The 22,361-nt window shown below is 32.2% G+C and overlaps 1 protein-coding gene across 1 annotated transcript in view; it reads left to right on the plus strand.

The window, feature by feature from the left end:
- The first annotated feature begins 36 nt into the window (after positions 1–36).
- The window catches only part of cold (coiled), a 46,593-nt gene continuing 24,268 nt past the window's right edge, over positions 37–22,361 (plus strand). Inside the window, exons 1-2 of the mRNA XM_085822518.1 lie at positions 37–335; positions 17,042–17,164. Of these exons, the coding sequence (XP_085678644.1) occupies positions 296–335; positions 17,042–17,164 (163 nt within the window). The 5' untranslated portion in view covers positions 37–295. The remainder of the gene's footprint in view (positions 336–17,041; positions 17,165–22,361) is intronic.

Genomic DNA, 22,361 nt, shown 5'->3' on the forward strand with positions numbered 1-22,361 from the left:
TACATTTTATTATTATGTGAGTCATTAGACTGTGACTGTACCTACATACTTATTTGTTTTTTTATCGCGTTTCAAGTATTAACAGTACTACTTTAAATTTTCTCTTGTTTCTATTATTTTAAAACCCAGGATTATACTTCTAAGTCTCTGGGATTTGCAATAGGAATCTCATGCAGCAATGTAACCTAATTCCACCCTTTAGTACAATGCTCGCCGTAAAACCCCAATCAGTTCATTTAATGATTGTGTTAGCTGGCTGATAAATTGCTATAGTTTTTGTATATTTAGTTTTATCATGTGGCAGATAAGCTTTATTTTATTTTTAATACCTGCAGGTATGTATACAGTAACTCTTTATCTTTCCTTAAGGAACTATGCATTGTTTAAATAGTGCAGCCCCACCCACTTTTTTAAAAATTTGTATGCATTATGCAAACTGCTTGTGTAACGGAATAAATTTTTTTAAAAATTATTCCGTTACACAAGCAGTTTGCATAATGCATACAAATTTTTAAAAAATTAATGTTATAATTAATTCGTATATAATGTTAATTAATTTGTATTTAATAATTTAATTAATTTGTATATAATGTTATAATTAATTTGTATGGTATATTAATGTAAATTTCAATGTGTGTAACTGAATAATTTATGAAAGCACATGATAAACAATTTGATTTTACGATAATTTCGTTAAATTGATGAATCGCAATAAAGTTTTTTAATTTTATTGCAATGAAAATATAAATATAGTAACTAAGCTGTTAACTCATTTAAAATGAGTTATTTTGTCTTAATTATTTATGTACAAGCCCGTTTCACTTAGGTAATCTTTCAATGAAGCAAACCTTGCATAAGACAGAGTTCTAATGCTCATTGCCATATTCAAATAAATTAATAAACATGAACATTTATTTTTTCTGTATAATGTGCAATATTAAATACATGTTCTTTTTATTAGATTTAGCCTTTGACAACGTATTTTGGCTGCAGGTCAAAATCAGCCAGAATGTTTATATGAAGAAGAGGCTTTGGTTCGGTGGTATTTTGATTTTAGAACTGCCATTCTTGGTGATTAGATAAATTTCATAATAGTTGCTGTACAGTGTAAACATAAAATTATAATTATTGTAAAAAAAACAGTTGAATGAATTTTATTTTTCTCTTTCTCAATATCTCCCGTGATGCTGAGGCCAAACAGAAGCTGTGCTGTAGAGTCGCTAAACACTGGTAGTTTAGTCTCATGTTGGAATCCCGCGAACGGGCTGACTGTATGAGTATTTTCATGTTTTTTGCCATGTGTAACATGTATACGAGTTGCCAGTTTCCCATTGAAAGTTCTCCATGAAGGCATTCCTCCCTTTAGGCAAATAGCCCTCGAGGCTCTGCCATAATAGCATAAACCAAACCCATGACATTGAACTTGAGAGGTCAATTTTATGAACTGTGTCATATAGTTAGTCATCTTAAGATGAATGCAAGTATTTGAATTTTCGGTAGTTAAGCTGCTCTTCTTAAATTTTATGTGTGAAAAATCTGTAAGTTGAACCGAATGCAGACAAAATGGCAAAGATATTTTTAATTGTGGTTGATCTTTGGATTATGGTAACTTGGCGATTTTTTGGCGAAAGTTTGGCGACCAACTCTGCTACAGCAACCCCCTATTTTTTTTTGCCGCCATTTTGTCTTCACGAAGTAAAGACATGTTTCTTTTCTTTTTATTTACTCAACACTTTTTCCAACAATCTGCTAGCCGAATTACACTTATGCTAGAAATTTTATGGAACAAAACTGCTTAATCATGACAAATATTAACTGCAAAATTGGGAAAAACTGCACAATACCATACTCCTTGCCGCGTTTTTCAAAAACACACATACACAGTAACCATGTACACGTCAACTTGTTTTTACTTAAAAAAACATCCCAGAATTGCACAAAAATGGCATTGCGCACACTCTTGACTTTATCCATCTACACTGCTATTTTCTCATAAATTAAAAAATTTCCAAGAAAATGCAGGAAAATTTTGTGAATCTTTAAACTCGGTAAAAAGCACATATATGAAATTACCTGATCGCGAAAAAGTATATACCCTTTCCAAGGATGAACATTTCCACGTATAATATAAATAAAATATCCAAAACTTTTACCTCTAAATTATCTATTATAAATGTCACCAACGAATTCATAACAAAACATTAAAAATGGTTACAAATACTTAGTGCTAAATATTTAAATTATTTCCATGCACGTTTACTTCCACTCAAACGTATACCAAATTGCTACAAACATATAATTCACAAAATAACTATCATTTAATTAAATTATAATTAAACCATGTACACGTCGACTTATTTTTACTTAAAAAAACATCCCAGAATTGCACAAAAATGGCATTGCGCACACTCTTCACTATATCCATGTACACTGCTTTTTTCTCATAAATTAGAAAAATTTCACGAAAATGCATGAAAATTTTGTGAATCTTAATATTCGGTAAAAAGGACATATATGAAATTACCTGATCGCGAAAAAGTATATACCCTTTCCAAGGATGGACATTTGCACGTATAAAATAAATAAAATATCCAAAAACTTTTACCTCTAAATTATTTATTATAAACATCACCAACGAATTTATAACAAAACATTAAAAATGATTACAAATACTTAGTGTCAAATACTTAAATTCTTTCCATGCACATTTACTTCTACTCAAATGTATTCCAAAATACTACAAACATATAACTCTCAAAATCATGATCATAAAATTATAATATAATTAAATTAAAAAACACTACTTAAAATATAAATAAGTACATACATTAAATTAATAAAAATTAGCTTACAATCCTAATTACTTTAAACTAAATCATTGCTAATAACAATTTTCTAATAAACATATTAATTTATTTACTCCTTACATTTAGAACAATGCATAAAAATAATATCCTCAAATAATTAAAAATACTAGCTTACCTAATCTTCTACAGAATCATGAGTGCATGGCGGATCACAAAATGTCCATTTTCACCAGGTTTCTTGAACCGCCATTCAAACTATCTGTAATATCCTTCCTTTCACACAATCTCATTTCATTCCCACATATTGGACATTCATACTTATCCGCAATTAAGGAATTCTTTTCAATTACACATAAACGCAATAAAAATTTCAGATTTACTTTATGTACGGCCATGGGATCCAAATATTAAACAACACTGTTTCACAGAACATAGAATGAAACTACTGCTATAAAGTACAGCAGATATTTTTACAAATATACCCCCTTTTTTGATTAAAGAACAGTGATTCGTCCATTAATGTCACATGACATATCTCATGATCTCTCATTTCCCTCACACAAAATAATGCGTAATCTGAACTGAGTACTTCTCACATTATTCCCAAAGTCCTAGGTAGTAACCTTTATCGCCTCCAAAACGTCGCCAAACTACCTGTTACCATATTCCAAAGATCAGCCTTATTGGTAGATTATGAATTGATATAATTTATTTTTTAAAATCAAAATGCATGTTTGTTACTGCAATTTCGTAATAAAATAAAAAATATTTTTGATATCCCAGCAGGGCGGTTAGTCTCGAAATGGCATTTTGCATCAAATAAACGGCTGTATCACTTTTCAAATTGCTGCCACCAAATATTTTCGCCTCATATTATAAAAAAATTAAATAATAAAGAAGCTGCATTATGTTTCTCAAATTATAAAGAAATTATACCTAGAGCCATTAAATTTTGAATAACATAGTCCTCCACCCCAATATAGGCACCTGGAAGCCCGAATCTTGAATTTCAAATTTGTTTTATCTCTTTCATATTTTTTAAACTTTAACCAAATTTTTATTAAGAAATTCAAAGATTTCAAACCAAACAGTGGCAGCACACTGTGCAGATTATCTTCCGTTGAAATTCTAAAGATGTACTGTTTTTAAATATTTTTAGTCCAAATGCTATCGAGACATGTATGTATGTGTAAATGAAAAAAAATGCCGTTTTGGGCATTATATAAAATCTGAAAACTTTTGAATTTATTATTTAGTTTTGGTTAAATTTTTTCATTCATTGAGTCCTCGTTTCATATTTGTTTTGCAATTTACTTTTACACATTATACTTTTTTTTGGAGCTCAAGTGGGTTACTTGAAACAATGAAATGGATCCCGGTTTGCCAAAGCCTGGTCTAAGCCGTTGACCATTTCCTATACAAGGCAAGCATCTCTTGAGCACAGTTTCAACCTGTATTATTCGAATTTGGTTTGAGAAATAGAACTTATGATCCAAGGCTGACCAGTTGGTTCTGGTACTGGAAATTTTAAAGAAAAGCATTGAAGAGACTGAACGGTTGATCTTTACAATATGGTAACTGGTAGTTTGGCGACATTTTGAAGGCGATAAAGGTTACTACCTGGGACTTTGGTAATAATGTGAGCAGTACTCAGTTCCGATTACGCATTATTTTGTGTGAGGGAAATGAGAGATCATGGGATATGTCATGTGATATTAATGGACGAATTATGGTTCTTTAATCGGAAAAGGGGGGAAATCGGGAAAAAATCTGGAAATTTTGTATTTGGCTTTATTCTGTGTTGTGTGAAACAGTGTTCGTGAATAGTTGGATCCCATGGCCGTAACTAAAGTAAATTCGAAATGGGTATTTATGTATGTGCTCATTTATATTTTAAGTAGTGTTTTTGAATTTAATTATATTTTAATTAAATGATAGTTATTTTGTGAATTTTATGTTTGTAGGAATTTGGTATACGTTTTAGTTGAAGTAAACGTGCATGGAAATAATTTAAATATCTGACACTAAGTATTTGTAATGCTTGCAGTATGAATTTGTTGGTGATGTGTATAATGTAATAGATGATTTAGAGGTAAAAGTTTTTGGATATTTTATTTATTTTATATGTGGAAATGTTCATATTTGGAAAGGGTATATACTTTTTCGCGATCAGGTAATTTCATATATGTTCTTTTTACCGGGTTTAAAGATTGAGAAAATTGTCATGTATTTTCGTGAAATTTTTCTAATTTATGAGAAAAAAGCAGTGTACATGGATATAGTGAAGAGTGTGCGCAATGCCATTTTTGTGCAAATCTGGGATGTTAAGTAAAAATAAGTCGGCGTGTACATGGTTTAGTGATATTTTAATTAAATGATAGTTATTTTGTGAATTTTATGTTTGTAGGAATTTGGTATACGTTTAAGTTGAAGTAAACGTGCATGGAAATAATTTAAATATTTGATACTAAGTATTTGTAATGCTTGCGGTATGAATTCGCTGGTGACGTGTATAATGTAATAGATGATTTAGAGGTAAAAGTTTTTGGATATTTTATTTATTTTATATGTGGAAATGTTCATATTTGGAAAGGGTAAATACTTTTTCGCGATCAGGTAATTTCATATATGTTCTTTTTACCGGGTTTAAAGATTGAGAAAATTGTCATGTATTTTCGCGAAATTTTTCTAATTTATGAGAAAAAAGCAGTGTACATGGATATGGTGAAGAGTGTGCGCAATGCCATTTTTGTGCAATTCTGGGATTTTTTTTTTAAGTAAAAATAAGTCGGCGTGTACATGGTTTAGTGATATTTTAATTAAATGATAGTTATTTTGTGAATTTTATGTTTGTAGCAATTTGGTATACGTTTCAGTTGAAGTAAACGTGCATGGAAATAATTTAAATATTTGACACTAAGTATTTGTAACCATTTTTAATGTTTGCGATAGAAATTCGTTCGTGACGTTTATAATATAAGAGATGATTTAGAGGTAAAAGTTTTTGGATATATTTTTTTATTTTATATGTGGAAATGTTCATATTTGGAAAGGGTATATACTGTTTCGCGATCAGGTAATTTCATATATGTTCTTTTTACCGGGTTTAAAGATTCAGAAAATTGTCATGTATTTTCGTGAATTTTTTCTAATTTATGAGAAAAAAGCAGTGTACATGGATATAGTGAAGAGTGTGCGCAATGCCATTTTTGTGTAATTCTGGGATTTTTTTTTAAGTAAAAATAAGTTGACGTGTACATGGTTTTTGTGTATGTGTTATTTTGAAAAACGCGAAAGGAGTATGGTATTGTGCACTTTTTCCCAATTTTGCAGTGAATATTTGTCATGATTAAGCAGTTTTGTTAGATAAAATTTCTAGCATAAGTGTAATTCGGCTAGTAGATTGTTGGAAGAAGTGTTGAGTAGATAAAAAGAAAAGAAACATGTCTTTACTTCGTGAAGACAAAATGGCGGCGGGAAAAAAAAATAGAGGGTTGCTGTAGGAGAGTTGGTCGCCAAAAAATCGCCAAGTTACCATAATCTAAAGATCAACCCATTTTTCTTCTGTATTCAATGACATTAATTTTCCCAATTTAGCTCTTATGAATGCTTTGAAAATTATGATTTTTTTTTTTTTTTTGTTTTGTTTTGTTTCGTTACCGTTTTTCTTGATAGATCGTGTTACAATCATTTTCACTTTACTACCTCCCTACTGCTTTCCATATAAAATCAGTTTGCTTCTCCCCATTGCTGAAATTTTCTTCCACTCTTCTGCAATCGAGGGACTCGTGTCTGAGTGCTTTCAAATTTGATTTAAAAGCTCTGTCAACCTAATGTTGCTCTTTTTATGTAATTTTAAAGTCTGTATTCTGTACAGCATTCAATAAAGAACAAAATATGATACTTGTCCATAAACTGTCTCATTGGGAACCATGGAAACAGCTTTTGTGAATTAAATATGAACAAATTTTACTAAAGCATTGATTCATGGTTTATGCCTAAATGTATGCATTATCAGTTAGATAAGCTGTTGGCTAAATGTCCTGTCAGTTAAATGTCCGTATCGACTAAATGTCTTTATGACTAACATCTGTAGTCTGAGGGTCATGCCAGCTAAATGTTTGCAACCGAGAAAAAATTTATACTACTAACGCAAAATGCATTTTGAATTATTTTATTCACAATACAATACATGAAGTAATATAGTGTGCAGTATATTTTATTATTAATACTGATAATGTCTTACTATGTTAAATTCACCAATAAAATTTAACCAAATTTAACCGCTTCCCTTACAAATGTTTTTGAAAAAAATTGCAAAAAATCATCAAATTTTTTTATTTTATTATTAAATACAACAAAACGAAACAAACCAAAATATGTAGGTTTTAAGTTGAATTTTTAATTTTTTGAAGGTGTAAAAGCATTTATTTTTAATATTAGTTTACTATCCCGAGTTATCTCGGGCAAACGAAAAAAGTTAAATATTAATCTTTGTATGATAGGTTTTGAAACAAGGGACAACACAGAGTGATACCTGATGTTCTACGCTGGTATCTGGTCTCTTTTCTTACTGGCTTACCGCTGGAATCTCTTTCACAGAAGCACAGAGTACACTGTCTCATTGGATTTGTTTTCTCCCCTCCCAACCTTTTCATAATCACTATCTGAAAAATCATCACTTTCGCTATCTTCCTTCATTGCCAATATTTTATTTTTTTCCAACACATGCATCCTTCTTTATACATTACTAATCCACAAGAGCCAACGTATACTATACAATAGGGAAACACACGACCAGCCCCTCCAAAAGAACCGCGCAACCAACAAAATTTGGCAAACTGCCAATCAAAGCTAAATATTTCCTTTCATTTTCTTCATACCGAGTAAAACTGTGATAAAAGAAATCGTACTAACAAATTCTGCTTCGCACGAGTTTTCTCGGGATAACAATTAACTGCAATATATACGAACCCGAGATAACTCGGGATAATCAGGCAATCGGTTAAGTATGTTTGTGTGAATATTCTATTGTGCATATCATTGTTTGTAGTATGTTCTGGAAGGAATCACCTATGGTCACAAGGGTATTACTGTATATATTATTTAGATTTTCAATTTTTGCAAAGGCTGACAGATTTCTATGTCGTTTGGTCTAAGTGTGAAACCAGGTTTATACAGATGCATGCTTGTGATTGTATTGCCTTTGCAGCTTGAAAGTACTTAAAATTTGTTGAGTTGAAAGTTTTCTTAAGAGAATGGCTGTTCAGAAGCAGAAATTTTTTGTTTTTGAAGAAGTATCTGATTTTCCTTGAAACTGAGAAAGTTTTATTAAAAATCTATGCTGCATTGGGATTGCTGTTTCATAGTTGCCAACTCTCCCGATTTAGGCGGGAGACTCCCGATTTTCGACCGCTCTCCCGCCAACCCGATTTACAATATATTTCTCCCGACTTTTTCTTATTCTTAATATTTCTCACGATTTTTATGGAACTTGGCTTAATATTTCATTATATGAACCAAAAAAAAAAAAAAGTGATTTTGGATGTCTGAAAGCAACTGAATTTTCTCTAGATTATATATAAAATAAAACCTTGCAAATCAGATGAGAATTTCTGCTTTGTGAGTGACGGCATACGTATCCAGAAACGTCGTTCTCCAGTTCTCCAATGGGCATCAAGCTCCACTGCGTGTCATCTGGCATATATTAGCCAATGAGCACAAAGCAAGCTCAAGGCCGTTGCAAAGAAGATTCTTTGGCCGTTGGGCCATTATTTGGATGTTCTTTCGTTATTTCGTTCATCTTGTCCTGAGTTGTGTGAGTACACGTGCCTTTGGGAAATAGTTTTAGAAATTATCGTCTTTTGTTATGTCTGCGAGAAAGGTGAAATACTCGTGCACGTTTCAAAAATCGTATACAGTTGACTTTCCTTCCATTATTTCTTCAAGGAAATATAATAAATTTGCGATGTGCACCATCTGTCGTTGCGATTTTTCGATTTCGCATGGTGGAAGGGCAGATGTTCTCAGACATGTGCGTACACAAAAACACAAGGACAACATGAGTTGTTTTGAAAAAAACGAAAAATTAAATTTTTCTTCGGAAACAAAAGACCAAAAAGTGATTAATGCAGAATGTCTGTTCTCTGCCTTTTTACTGGAGCACAACCTGCCACTGAATGCATCGGATCACGCTGCAGCTTTATTTAGAAAAATGTTTCCCGATAGTGAAATCTCTAAGAAATACTCAAGTGCAAGGACCAAAACAGGTGCAATTGTTAAAGAAATGAGTTTGAAAAATAAATCTTCAGTTATTGATTGCATTAAAACAGCTCCGTTCTGCCTCTCTACGGATAGAAGCAATAATACCGATTCAAAACTGTATCCAATTGTTGTTTCTTTTTTTAATCCAGTGTCTTCAGAAATTGAGGGCAGTTTACTTTCTGTCCCCACTTTAGAAGGACATTCCACAGGCTTTAATATAGCACAGCTAATTATTAAAACTTTAAAAGAAAATGCAGTCCCTCTGGATAATTGCTTAGCACTTGGTGCCGATAATGCACCAGGTATTGGTAGGCTTGAAGACTGGTGTTGCAGGCATCTTAAGAAAGGCAAATTCAGATTTGCAGATAATGAGGTGCACCTGTCACCTCTTAAATTTAGCATCTGAAAAAGGGGCAGCTTCTTACCATTAAATGTGGATGAACACATTGTTGATATTTATTATTATCTTGAAAGAAGTTCTAAAAGAAAGGAAAAATTGAAACAGTTCCAACAGCTGCATAATACTGAAATAAGAAAAATTTTGAAACGTGTGTACGCGCTGGCTGTCTTTAAAGAAATGCTTATCTAGAATCCTCGATCAATGGAACCCACTTCTTGCATTTTTTAAAGAAGAAGTAAATGCTTCGAGAGTTAAGATAAAAGGCTCTATTGAAAGTTATAAAGTACCTAAAGTAAATGGAGATGTAGTTACTACTTCCATTGTTAAAAATAGGTTTGAGAAAAATAAAGTAATTTCTGCATCATTCAGCAATTCAACTGGCAGTTCTCAAAATAATACTGCAAAATATAAGCGTAAAGCTGATACAAATTTCTCTCAAAATAAAAAAATTGCTCAACACACGAAACATTTTCCGATTACTGTAAGTTTATCTTGTGAAGAACGAATATTTATGTTTTTTTCTTCGGACCTTAACAAAGCTTTTTGCTTTTTTTTACAATTCATTTTGCCATCATTCGATGTTCTTAACACAATTCTACAAAGCAGAATTCCATTAATTCATGTTTCGCAATCAATGATTTATGATCTGTTTAAAGACATTTTATCAAAGTTTGTAAAACCAGTCTGTGTTTTGTCTTGTAATTCTATATATGATGTGATTTATGGTGAAACAGAAAATCAGAAGAAAGATGAAGATTTGGTAATAGGAGCTGCAACTACAAAAGTAGTGGAAGAACTTTCAGAAGAAGACAAAAATAAGTTTTATCTTCATGTTAGAAGTTACTTCTGTCGAGTATGTGATTACATACTACATAAATTCCCAGTCAACGATGAACTGATTTTGCATGCTAAAGTTGCTGATGTTTCTGCTCTAGCAAATGCATCTTTTTCTGATATAAAGTACTTTTTGAACAGATTTCCTGTGTTACTTCATTTAGTCATGAAAGATGACAATATTGATGTTGCTACTGATATACTGCAGTCGCAATTTTGCAGTTTACAATTAGAAAACTTGGATGAAGTTATAAAATCAGCTAGGATTGACACCCAGTGGAGTTTAATTGGAAAATTGAAAGGTGCTGATGGAATTTTAAAATATAGTGAACTCTCTAGAATTATGTTGGCCATCTTGACAGTTCCCCATAGTAATGCGGAGTGTGAGAGGATTTTCAGTGTTGTTGCGAAAACGAGGACCAAATTTAGATCTAATATTAGTGATGACACATTAGAAAAACTTTTATTAGCGAAAGCAGGCCTACGTGGCAATTGCTATGAACAAAATTATGAAGTTTCTTTCTTAACGAAAGCAAAATCTGCCACTGTCCATAACATTTGTATGAAAACTGATTAAAGTGTTTTTTTTTTTTTTTTTTTTTTTTTTTTTTTAACGATGCAAGTAATAAAAATGTTTTTTATGTCTACGGTATTTTACCTAAAGTAAATTTGCTTGCATTTAAGACTTAGTAACTATTTAAAGTTAATTCATCATTAAGAACTATATTTTTATCATTTAAAAAGTATTTTTAACATTGTGAAAAATCTCCTGATTTCTTAAAAAAATCTCCTGATTTTTGAGTGTCATAGGTTGGGAAGTATGCGTGTTTTGTTTAATTTTAGGGGTTTTCTTCCGCAGCGGATCCGTTGGCGCCGATGCATATTTATTCGCCAAGCTCACAAGCCATGATTTTAGCGGTGTATAGGCAAAGAATATGTATTATTAGAGACATTCTTTGGTATCAGTTAAGTTGCAAGATATTTATCATATATTATTTACAAGTTATAAGATATTTAGCATATAGAAGTAAAATGAATAGGTTGATAATGACATTTAGCGGTGTATAGTAAAACCGGAATGACGCAGGATGTATTATTTAACACGAGAACGCACGCGCATCGTAATTAAATGATATACAAATGAAACATATTATTACAATTCAGTAAAATAATGCATTCTGTATTAATTGCAACATTTATTATATAAAATAACGTTAATTTTAAAATTAGCATTATATAAAATAACTTAAAAATAATGTTAATTTAAAATTAAAAACAAATAAAAGTACTTACATTTTCTTCAGATGACTAGGAATCATTGATTTCTATGAGAAATTTGTGTTTTTTTTATTTTTGAATGCAATTATAATCCAAATTATGCAGAATTATTACATGGATAATAATATAATATAATTTTCAAATCAATTAGGCTCAAGAAAAATTAGATATTTTGTAGTTTATACATGAAGCTTCTATTTCACAGTGTTCTTGACATATTTTTTTTTTACAATTCACACATACAGTTTTTGATTTTCTGTCTTTTTTTTCTTGAGCACATATAACATCTCCAGTAACATAATTTTCTTTTCTTTGTTTGCGAATCTTCAAGAGAATCTTTTATTATATTCCTACTGTTTCTGTTATGATTTCAAATGTGGATCTAAACGTGCAAAGGCCAAATCAGACGTGCCTTCTATTCCTGAACTTCTCTGGTGGAGTTTTAGTAGATGAAAGCAAGATTTTATGCCGGCAATATTTAATAGCGAAAATAATATGCCTATCAGTTTGATATTCTGGTCACAGAATAAGTGCCACCCATTTCGTCTTCTATATCAACTGCTCCTTTTGTCATGTTATAAAACATAATTACTTCAGATTTCTTCAAATCTCCCATGCTTTCATCAATATGGTCATTGTGCATAGTTGACAAAAGGTTAACACATTTGTTCTTTTCAGCCATATAAGAAAGTAGCATTATATCCTTTTGAAACCCCAAGAGAGTTGAATGCTGTTCTCTATTCTTATTCGACACAAATTCAGGTGGGATAATCTTATCCTTGCATATTGTTCCCATGTTCAAAGTATAGAAGGATCTAAAATCAACCACAGTAAATATCTTTATACCATATCTTGCAGGTTTTTTAGACATATACTGCCAAAAGGAGCATCGTCCTCGAAAAGGTTCTAGCTTTTCGTCCAAAGTCATGTTTTCCCCTACATGATATCATTTCTGACAATTCTCGACAAAATTTTCAAACAAATCTCTTATTGGAGCTAATTTATCACTCTTTCTTCTGTCATCCCATGTTCCGACATTATTGAATCGTAAGGCATGAAGAATGAAAAGAAAATATATTGTTCATTTGTTTTATGAAAAATATCCAATCTTGTTCCATTAGTCGCCCATAATTCTCTAGCATTTACAAGGAAGGATTTGTACAATCCACCTATGTATGATTCCTAAAAAAGCAAGAAACTCTTCTTTCTCCATAGGTTTTGCGTCTCTTTTAAAATTTCCCGAAATATTTTTTTACATAAATATTAGAGCATCTCACAATCATTTCAATCATTGTGTCATCAATATTAGCTTCCATGCATTGATGGGTGAAGCCATATCTTTAGATATATGTGTATTGCCAGGCAAATTTTTATGATATTATGGGAATATTTGAATTTGAAAGTTTTCTTTCTTCCATTTTGTTGTTTTATCATTTCCTACAAAATAGTCAGTTTAATCACAAGGAGTGTCTTCTGTAGAGTCACACTCTTTTTCTGATTCAGACTGATAATCACTAAATATATTGTAAAGTATTTTGCAGTAATTGATAAAATAACAGATGATATTCTTAATAAAACGTAAATTTTATTTTTAATTTAGAGAGATAGATAATTTGAATAAAATTCTTTAGTGGCAAAATTTTCATACAACTACTAGCTGGTAAAACTTCAGAATTCTCATTTTAAACAATTTCTTGCATTGCTGAGCAATGGTTACATCATACAAATATGGAATTGCCACTTCAATAATAAATATTTATTTGTTATATAACAAAATATTACATCTTCATTATCTTAATTTTGTAAGAAGGTCCACCTCTGAAAAGATGTTTGGAAACTTATAAGAAATGATGTTCTCAAATTAATCTTAAAATGGACCTAATTCAATGTTATATACATTAGTGCAATTTAGAATATCCAAAGTGAGAATGGAAAAAGCAATATTCTCATTTCCATTTATGAAATAACCAATGCTGTTGACAAATTAATATGTACCCTATGATAATTCCAGTTCCAGGATATCATTGAAATTATTTCTGCTTATAACATGAGGGAAAAACCCCTGATGAAATTAAACATGACAACATCATTTTCTTCTGAATGATGCAGCCATATGTATGAAAAAGGCAGATGAAACACTTCTCAAAATGTTCTATCTGAAATGAGTCGTAAATGCTTTGCGTGAAAAGTTCATGAATTGTTGCCAGATGTTGACAAACCTATTTTTATTCTAAGAAAGATATTTTTAAGTCTCTGTTATAGTGAGAGTCTTTGGAGAGACTGCAGCTGATATATTAGTTTTGACAAAGTAGCTAATATGGTGAAGTGAGATTGTTATTATGCCAAGCAGTAATAACTTTAGGGGCCATGACAGTGTGATGTCTCAAGATACTGAATACTGAAGATTCAAACTTGGGCCAAACTACCAGTATTCAGCAATTGTATTGCTCAACTGCTTGTGAACTTGAACAAAAGTATGAATATCTTGTTAGTGAAACCCATGACTTAAGAAAATCAGAAGATTTATAAAGTTTTCAAGATTAAAACATGGTTGATTTCGTTATTAATCCCATGATTCTGACATGTGTTAAATACACTCCTGCTACACGGATAGAGGCGGATAGATCGTTGTCCTGCTTACAACAGATACATCATGTTAATGTAGAATCTGAAGGAAAGTTTAGGTTATTCGAATATGGCAAAGAATATCGGCTATGGATCTGAAGAAAGATGCCGTTTTGAACAACTTTCTAAGGAAACTGGCTTGTATTTGCATTACATATGAGTAAAACTAGAAAAATCAACCATGCAGCCAGCCCTTTAACCATGATATGAAACCAAATCAAACTACCAGTATTCAATATCAGTTGTAGGAAAAATCTGAAGAAAATGCTTGCAATATCATGTAATCAGAAATTAACTATGTGTTGCATAGCAGGATTACTTTTGCAAGTTTCGAGGTAGAGAATACTACTTTATTTATTTATTTTTTTTATATAGGTATTTGGCCATGGTATTCATTACATATATATTATCTGTCATTCATACGGAATACTAATATTTTTAGTAAAAAGGGTCTTTTTCATTAAGTGCTTTGCTTGTCGATATTCTCAAAATTATGTTTAATAATTTGTGCTACCGTACATTTAATAGATTAATAGATTCATTACTAAATAATACATTTAAAGCATTCATTTTACACTTTTTCAAAGTTGTTTTTTGAATTTACTTGCTGATTGCTTAAAATATATTTTATTTTGAAACAACTGTCTTTTTCATAATAAATTTGACAATGCCAAGTATCTTCAATAATATTCAAATCCTTTAAAGTAGCATTGTAAATAAAACTAGAATAAACATTATACATCTTGTTATCTTTCAAGATTCCCTCAAACTTTGATTAATTACTCAAAGCAGTGGTTTACTAACTTTGATGACCCTGGAAATACATAAAAGTATTTTGTCGTCTCAGAGAACCAATAATATTTTTTTCATTCTAACCATCTATTGTATATAAACACCTAGCATCCTCTGAAAAGTAATTTTTAAAAATGCATTAAAAATATATCAAATTTTTAAGCATAAAAACTGATTTAATTCTTATTATTTTAGGTAAAAATAATAGTAATAAAAATAAAAACTGAATTATTTAAAACGTATATTATTGTGGCCCACGTTAATCATAATATTTTAGGAACCGCATGTTTAAAGTCTTTTAAAATTACGTAACACAGCTATACTATTCTAAAAAGCCACGTTATATTCACCCCCCCACCCTCCGCCGATTTTCACCACCTCACTCAGTAGTGCCGCGCCGCTAGCCAGCGGCAAAACGGAGCCCCGAACAGACGAGAAATATTCTCTGAGCGAACCGGGTTGCTACCTCCGACAAACCAATTCGCCGGGTTACCAACTTTGAACTTTTATTGCCATTTTTGGCGATGTTTACATTTAACGGATCCTTTGCGGAAGTGATTTTAGATACCATCTTTTTCTGAAAATGAGGCATCCTCCGAAAATAAGCCCTATCGTGATTTTCGGAATTTTTTGTAAAATAAGACATCCTTCGAAAATAAGCCCTATCGTGATTTTCGAAACTTTTTGCAAAATAAGACATCCCCCCAAAAATAATCCCTAGTTAAAAGAATGTGACAAAAAGAATTCGTTGAAAAATGCTGTTGATTTATTAAGTATAAGTAATAATATATTTAGCTTTCCTAATACTCGTATTTCAGAGAAATGTTTGAAACAAAATATTCCGAGAAATTAATTGTTTACCTCTATAGGTTTCAAATTAATTCTTGGAATTTATCTTAACCAGTTCACCGTTTGCCCCGAGAGAGATACGTTCACAGGAAAGGCATCATCATCCGTTAGACAAAATAACTGATAGTGATGTTTCCAATGCACTACGAACAGGCTACTTAGACAAGAAGTATTCATTTAACAATAGCTGTATCGCAAGACATGAGAGATTCAGACCAATGATTCAACAGGAAATGGATTTAGAAGAAAATCAGAATATAATTCAGAATTTTATTTATGACGATGTTCCAAAAGAAGATGACATGACTGTAATTGAATAAATTTAAATTTCTGTATTCTGTGTAAAATAAATATTAAATAAAAATATATAAATATACTTTTATTTTTGCCCTTCCCCGAAAATAAGCCCTAGCGCGTATTTTGGGCCAAATAAGAAAGTAAGATAGTGTCTTATTTTCGGAAAAAGATGGTATGCAACTTAATTTTAAAAAAATTGTAAGCACTATATGATAAATGGATATCTATTCATCATCTATGCTTATTTCTTTGAATGAACAGTATTGAACAAATTTATATCTTCATATGCTCTGTATGTGTTTTTATCATTGTCATATATTTTTGGAATTTTTTCGACAGCCTAGCACTACATGTTCTCCAACACGAATACTTTTAGCTAGGCAGTGTTCTTCCATATTTCATTGGGGATGTCTATGACTGACTGAGTGAAACTTTCCATTGAAGATGGATATGAAGAAAAAAGTGTCCTAAAATTATACTGTTGACCTAAACTCCCATCAGGCGATTTTTTGTTGTAGATAATAGTCAAAAAACAGATTTTTAAACAAAGTAATATCAAAAGATTTGTGTGCATGAAAGAAAGCTGTCACAGACATTATTCTGCCAGGCATAGGTGCTCATGCTGCATAGTGCAGGCTCCAAAAATGAGTAAACAATGATGACAAACATGTGAAGAGCATGTAAAAGTATCTTAATATAAATTTGTTCATTATTGTTCAATAAATGAAGTAAGCATAGATGGTTAGTAGTACATTTTTTAATGTTTATTGGACTAACCTGCAAATGTAATGTTTCTATTTCCCTGTATTGTATTAAATTATTGACAAAAGTTAAAAAGGCACTTTTTTAGCTATCCATCATTTGTGATTAAAATATAAAATATATTATTTTACAGCCGTCCATTGTTTGGAGTGCTATGTATGTGACAATCAAGACAGCAATTATGACAAGTGCATTAAAACTATCAAAACTTGTGACATAGCTGAAGATCGATGCCTTTCTGAAGTCAGATGGGGAAGTAAGTGATATGTATGCATGCATTCTTTTGTTATGGCAGTAAGTCCCTAGAAAATGTACATGCAGCACAAAGTCCGAAATCTGGACCTCTAATTCCAACTGGAAGTTTTTTTATTTAAATACTTTAGGCATGCACATTTGGTATTTTTCTGCAATAAAAGGAGGAAAGTGTGATTCTTAAATTCTCTTTCGCACTAAGTAAAATATCTCCATATTAAATATGCGATCATTTATTAGCATGAATCTGTGAGATCAATAATTTGGGAATATCTGGAACCAAAATATTCTACATATAAAAATCATTGGTTTTACACATACTGAATGATTTATTTTCCTAATGCCAGTCTGGTGCATCATTATTTGTTGTTATTTGCTTTCATCATTGTGTGACTATAACTCACAGAGTGTTGCTTAAACTTTTTTTTTTTTTTTTTTTTTCAATGTTATTTAGTGAATACCAGAATATGGTAACCTTTTATGTAGACAATATGCTTCCTTAGCACTGATTACACACTTAGCTGACTGTGTTGCGCATTGAAAAGGAGAAATTAAACAGAAACTTTTTTTCATTTGCAAAAAGAAAATCGCTGCCAGAGAATGTAAAGTGTTTTTATCTAAGAATGCAAATAGAAAAATTAGGAGAGGAATGAGCTATTATTGTAAAGATTGCTATGTGGGACTCTGAATGCTATGTTTCAAACTTTGAAATTATTAAATTTTTGAAAAATATTATAGCTGTTATTGATGTTGAATAAAAGCAGCTTCATTTACAAATAATAGCATATATAATTTTTCTCTCTTCAAAAATTGCATTTATTTCTTATATGCCTGCACTGAAACTTTTCTGCCTTACTTGGGTATACAAGGAAAGCAAAAATATAAATAAGGTAAGTAAATAAGAAATTTGGGTACTATTCTGTTTCAAGGACCGTTAAAAAATTGCAGCGAAAGTGTATGAGCAAAAGCGCCAGAACTAGCAAACGCGCCCATTTAACAGTGATGCTAAAGCAAAGTTTAAAGTTTGAAAAAAATTAAACATTCAGCAGTAGTAGCAATAAAAGCTCCCTGAGAAATGTTGTGCAGACATTGAAGACAATAAAAAATATAACCATCATTCATCAAATAATATTTTTACCTGGTCTCCAAAACACTGGCATTCAATACAAATAAAATGTCCTAAACAGTAATTATGCGGCCTAAAAATGAAGCTGGCTACACATTCAATAAGTCCATAATCAATTGTCGAGAAAAACACCTGAAATTTAAATCAAGTTCTTGAAAACACTTAAAACCGGCCTAACTTCGTTTGCACGAGGAATCGCCGCTCACATGTTTTAATTGCCACCTTGATTGAAGAACATGGATGCTACCCACAGCAGTCACTCACATGGTAGCCTCTGGAACCAAGGAACTTTATTCTGGAACAACCATCCCGCGGACAGGCACCAAGGAACTTTATTCAGGAACAGCCATCTCGCAAATCGGAACCAAGGTACTTTATTCACCGGACTGCATGCATCCTTCTGAAGGGGCTGGAAACTGCTCACTCAAGTGCCAGGAAAGCAGGAACTAGAAGGGTTGAGCCAGAGCGACGCGAGATACTTATAGCAGAAGTATGAATGACGTCATCTCACGGCAACCAATCAGCTATCGGCACGACTCGGCTTTCCAGATGACGTAACATCAAGTTTCGTTTTTGCATCTTAATTAGGCTGAAACAGTCCGTTCTCAATACAAACAGTGACAGTGAAAAACGAAGTAGAAGTAACTACTATATCCCTTTAAAATAAGAACTAAACTAGATAAATATTTCAAGGAGGAGAGATGATGCAGAAAAAGGGTTACAATAGGTCATATTTTCCAACAAATGCCCCCCACATCATCATCTCCGACCTGAAATAAAACTGAACGCCAGTATCTTTACAAAATTCAGAACAAAAATAAATAAATATCACAACTCCGTTCAATTCATAAATTTTTAAGAAAAAAAAAATTTTCCTTTGGGAACATCTTATCCTATTTTTCAAAGTTTTACCATAACAAGAAAGTCCAACATGTTACAAAACAATACAAAGACATATGTATGATCATACATTCAATACATTTACCCAGGGCCCTGGTCAATCATACAACATTCTACACTATACAGTTTTACATTATCTAATACTCATCATAATATGATTTATAACATATTATTTTCAACTAAACAAAACTCTTAATTTAAAATTAAATACACACAAAAACAAGTTTCACAAGAAAATTGCTCCACAAAATCTTATCAAGTTATGCTTAGTCAGCGGTTTTGTCATGGGATCAGCCAGATTATCTATACTTGGAACATATTTTAGATAAAAAATTTCCCTGTTCAATAGATCACGAATGAAAAATAGTTTTACATCTATATGTTTTGTCCTTGAGTTTTCAATGGGTGATTTTGTAAAACATATAGCAGCCATGTTATCTGCAAACAATATTGGTTTTGAAACATAGTTACTTGCAATCTCAAACTGAAATCATTCATCCAAAATGTTTTTAAACCAAACTAATTCTTTTGCTGATTCAGTCATGGAGATAAATTCAGCCTCCATAGTAGACAAACTCACTCCCCTTTCTTTAAATGTACGCCAAGATACAGGTGATTCTCCCAACAAAGCTATTTGTCCACCAATAGACACCATATCATCCCTGCTTGAAGCAAAATCCGAATCTGAATATATATTGAGCTTCAGTTCCTTGCATACCAGTTTAAGTTTGTGATGTCTGGTATTGGAAACGTATCCTAAAAGTTTAAGTAATCCTTCCCAGTGAAACTTACCAGGATTGCTTTGGAACTGAGAAAATATATTAACAGCATAAGCTATATCCGGACGAGTACGATTGCAAGGAAACGAGAGACATCCCAAAACATTTCTATAAGGATAATTCATCATTTCAGTCGTTTCTTCTTGTGTACTGGGACTTTGAGACTTTGAGTATTTCACACCTTTAACTATTGGAAGGGAAGTAATTTGTATTTTAAAAGACTTGAATCGATCAACTATGTCTTCTATATATAATTGCTGATGAATTAAAACACTATTGTTCTCATATTCAAATTCCACACCCAGAAGCTTTCTTGTTTTACCCAAAATTTTCAAATCGAAATGTGAACTCAGGACTTTTAATATTCTTTTAGCCTGAACTTCACTTTTTCCAAACACAACTATATCATCAACATAAACCAACAGAATGACAAAATCTTTAAAACGATAGACACAATTGCACCACTCAAATTTGATAAACCCTAGGTTACATAGTGTTCTAGCCAACTCGTAGTACCATAATCGCCCACTCTGATGCAAACCATACAAGGCTCTATCTAAACGACACACAAAAGTTTCTTTATCTCGCTCTACAAAACCCTGAGGTTGGAACATGTAAATTTCCTCTGATAAAGGAGCGTAGAGATAAACACTTTTTACGTCGCATCGTATATTTGCCCATCCAAGGTGTGCAACTAAAAGGAAGAAAAAGAGCCTTATTACTGAAAAGTTGACTACAGGAGAATAGGTTTCATCATAGGTATCGTATTTAATTTGCCGATAACCCTGAGCCACTAAACAAGCTTTAAAACGAACAATGTTTCCAAATTCGTCACATTTAATGTTGAAAATCCACCTGCAACCCAGTGGAGTCTTGTCTTTAGGAAGTGGAACAAGATGCCATACCTTATGCTTTCGCATGTTGGCCATTTCCTCTTCCATTGCCTCCCATTTAAGCTTTTCTGTGGATTTCATTGCCTGGTTATAAGTGTTTGGCATTGAAACATCTAGTCAGCTATCTCGAGTATATGACGTTGAAGGAGTACCAGTTGGGTCGATTTCACCACTATAAGTATTGCTTCCCTTGAAATCAAACAAGGTAGGATCATACTGAATATTATGCTCAGTGCAATACCTTTCTACATCATTTGGTGATCGTAGTCTTTGATTAGACCCCCTCTCAAAATAATACACATCTGTACGAGTGCCGTCTGGCCTTGGAACAGGTTTACGAAGCCAAATTACTTGTCTCAATGTAGATTGAGGGTCAGTGCCAATTGTAGAAGAAGGTACATTGGTATCGGTTCTTTCCTCTATTTCAGGAAAATAGCCAACTGGAGTATCATTAGATTGGAACTCTACCCTTTCTTCAGATTCCAAATCAGGAAGGGTGCCCAGTGCAGCTCCACTGCCACTTTTCTGCATTCCAATTGACTCTTTGAAAGTAGCATTTAGGGTTTCTACTACCTTTTGCTCATTTTCCAACCAAATCTTGTACCCTTTTGTTTGTACACTGTACTCAATCAATCGGCTCTTCGTTGCCTTTGGATCAAGCTTAGAATTCCTTTTAGCCTTTGGAATTCCCACATAGGCAATCGTTCCAAATGCCTTAAGGTGACGTACTGATTGTTTCCGCTTAGTATACAATTCAAATGGGATTCTATCTTGGCCCTTATGACAAATTCTATTAAATGAATATGCAAAATACATCACTGCATCTTACCAAAATTCAGGACTCATTCCATTATCGTGTAAAATTGCACGTACATTGTTGAGAGCTGTCTGATTGAATCTCTCATAAACTCCATTTTGTTCCGGAGTATATACGTCTGTAAATTCGTGCTTTACACCATTTTTATTACAATATGACCTGAATTGTTCATTATCATATTCTCGTCCATTATCAGTCCTAAAGTATTTCAACTTAAGGTTCAAAGATCTTTCAGCACGTGCTATATGCCTTTCAAATACTTCAAACACCTGACTTTTCTCTACAATGGGGTACACTACCACATAACGAGAATATTCGTCAATAAAGGAAATGAGATAACGTTCACTATTCCTACCTGGAATGTTAATAGGTCCCCATACATCAGAAAAAACCCTTTCAAGCGGCCTCTTTACTTGAATACCTTCTAAGGGTCTATAGGAGATTCGTCTTTGTTTATTGATTTGGCAATGTTCACAAAACAAATTAGGCGAGTGCTTTAACACAGGAAGACCTCGAACTGAATGTCTCTTACTAGTCCTGACAAAAGCACCATAATTTATATGACCAAACCGACCATGCCATAATTCACTATTGTTATGCTGAACTGTGGATGCCTCAAATTTCACAGATTTGCCCCCCTTTTTCACTATTTTCGGGAATACATGATAGTTACTTCCTATCAACTT

Source organism: Stegodyphus dumicola, chromosome 8 (genome assembly GCF_044657685.1).
Source record: "Stegodyphus dumicola isolate Sdum_Otavi_A_Nest chromosome 8, ASM4465768v1".
In the NCBI taxonomy this organism is placed as follows: Eukaryota; Metazoa; Arthropoda; class Arachnida; order Araneae; family Eresidae; genus Stegodyphus; species Stegodyphus dumicola.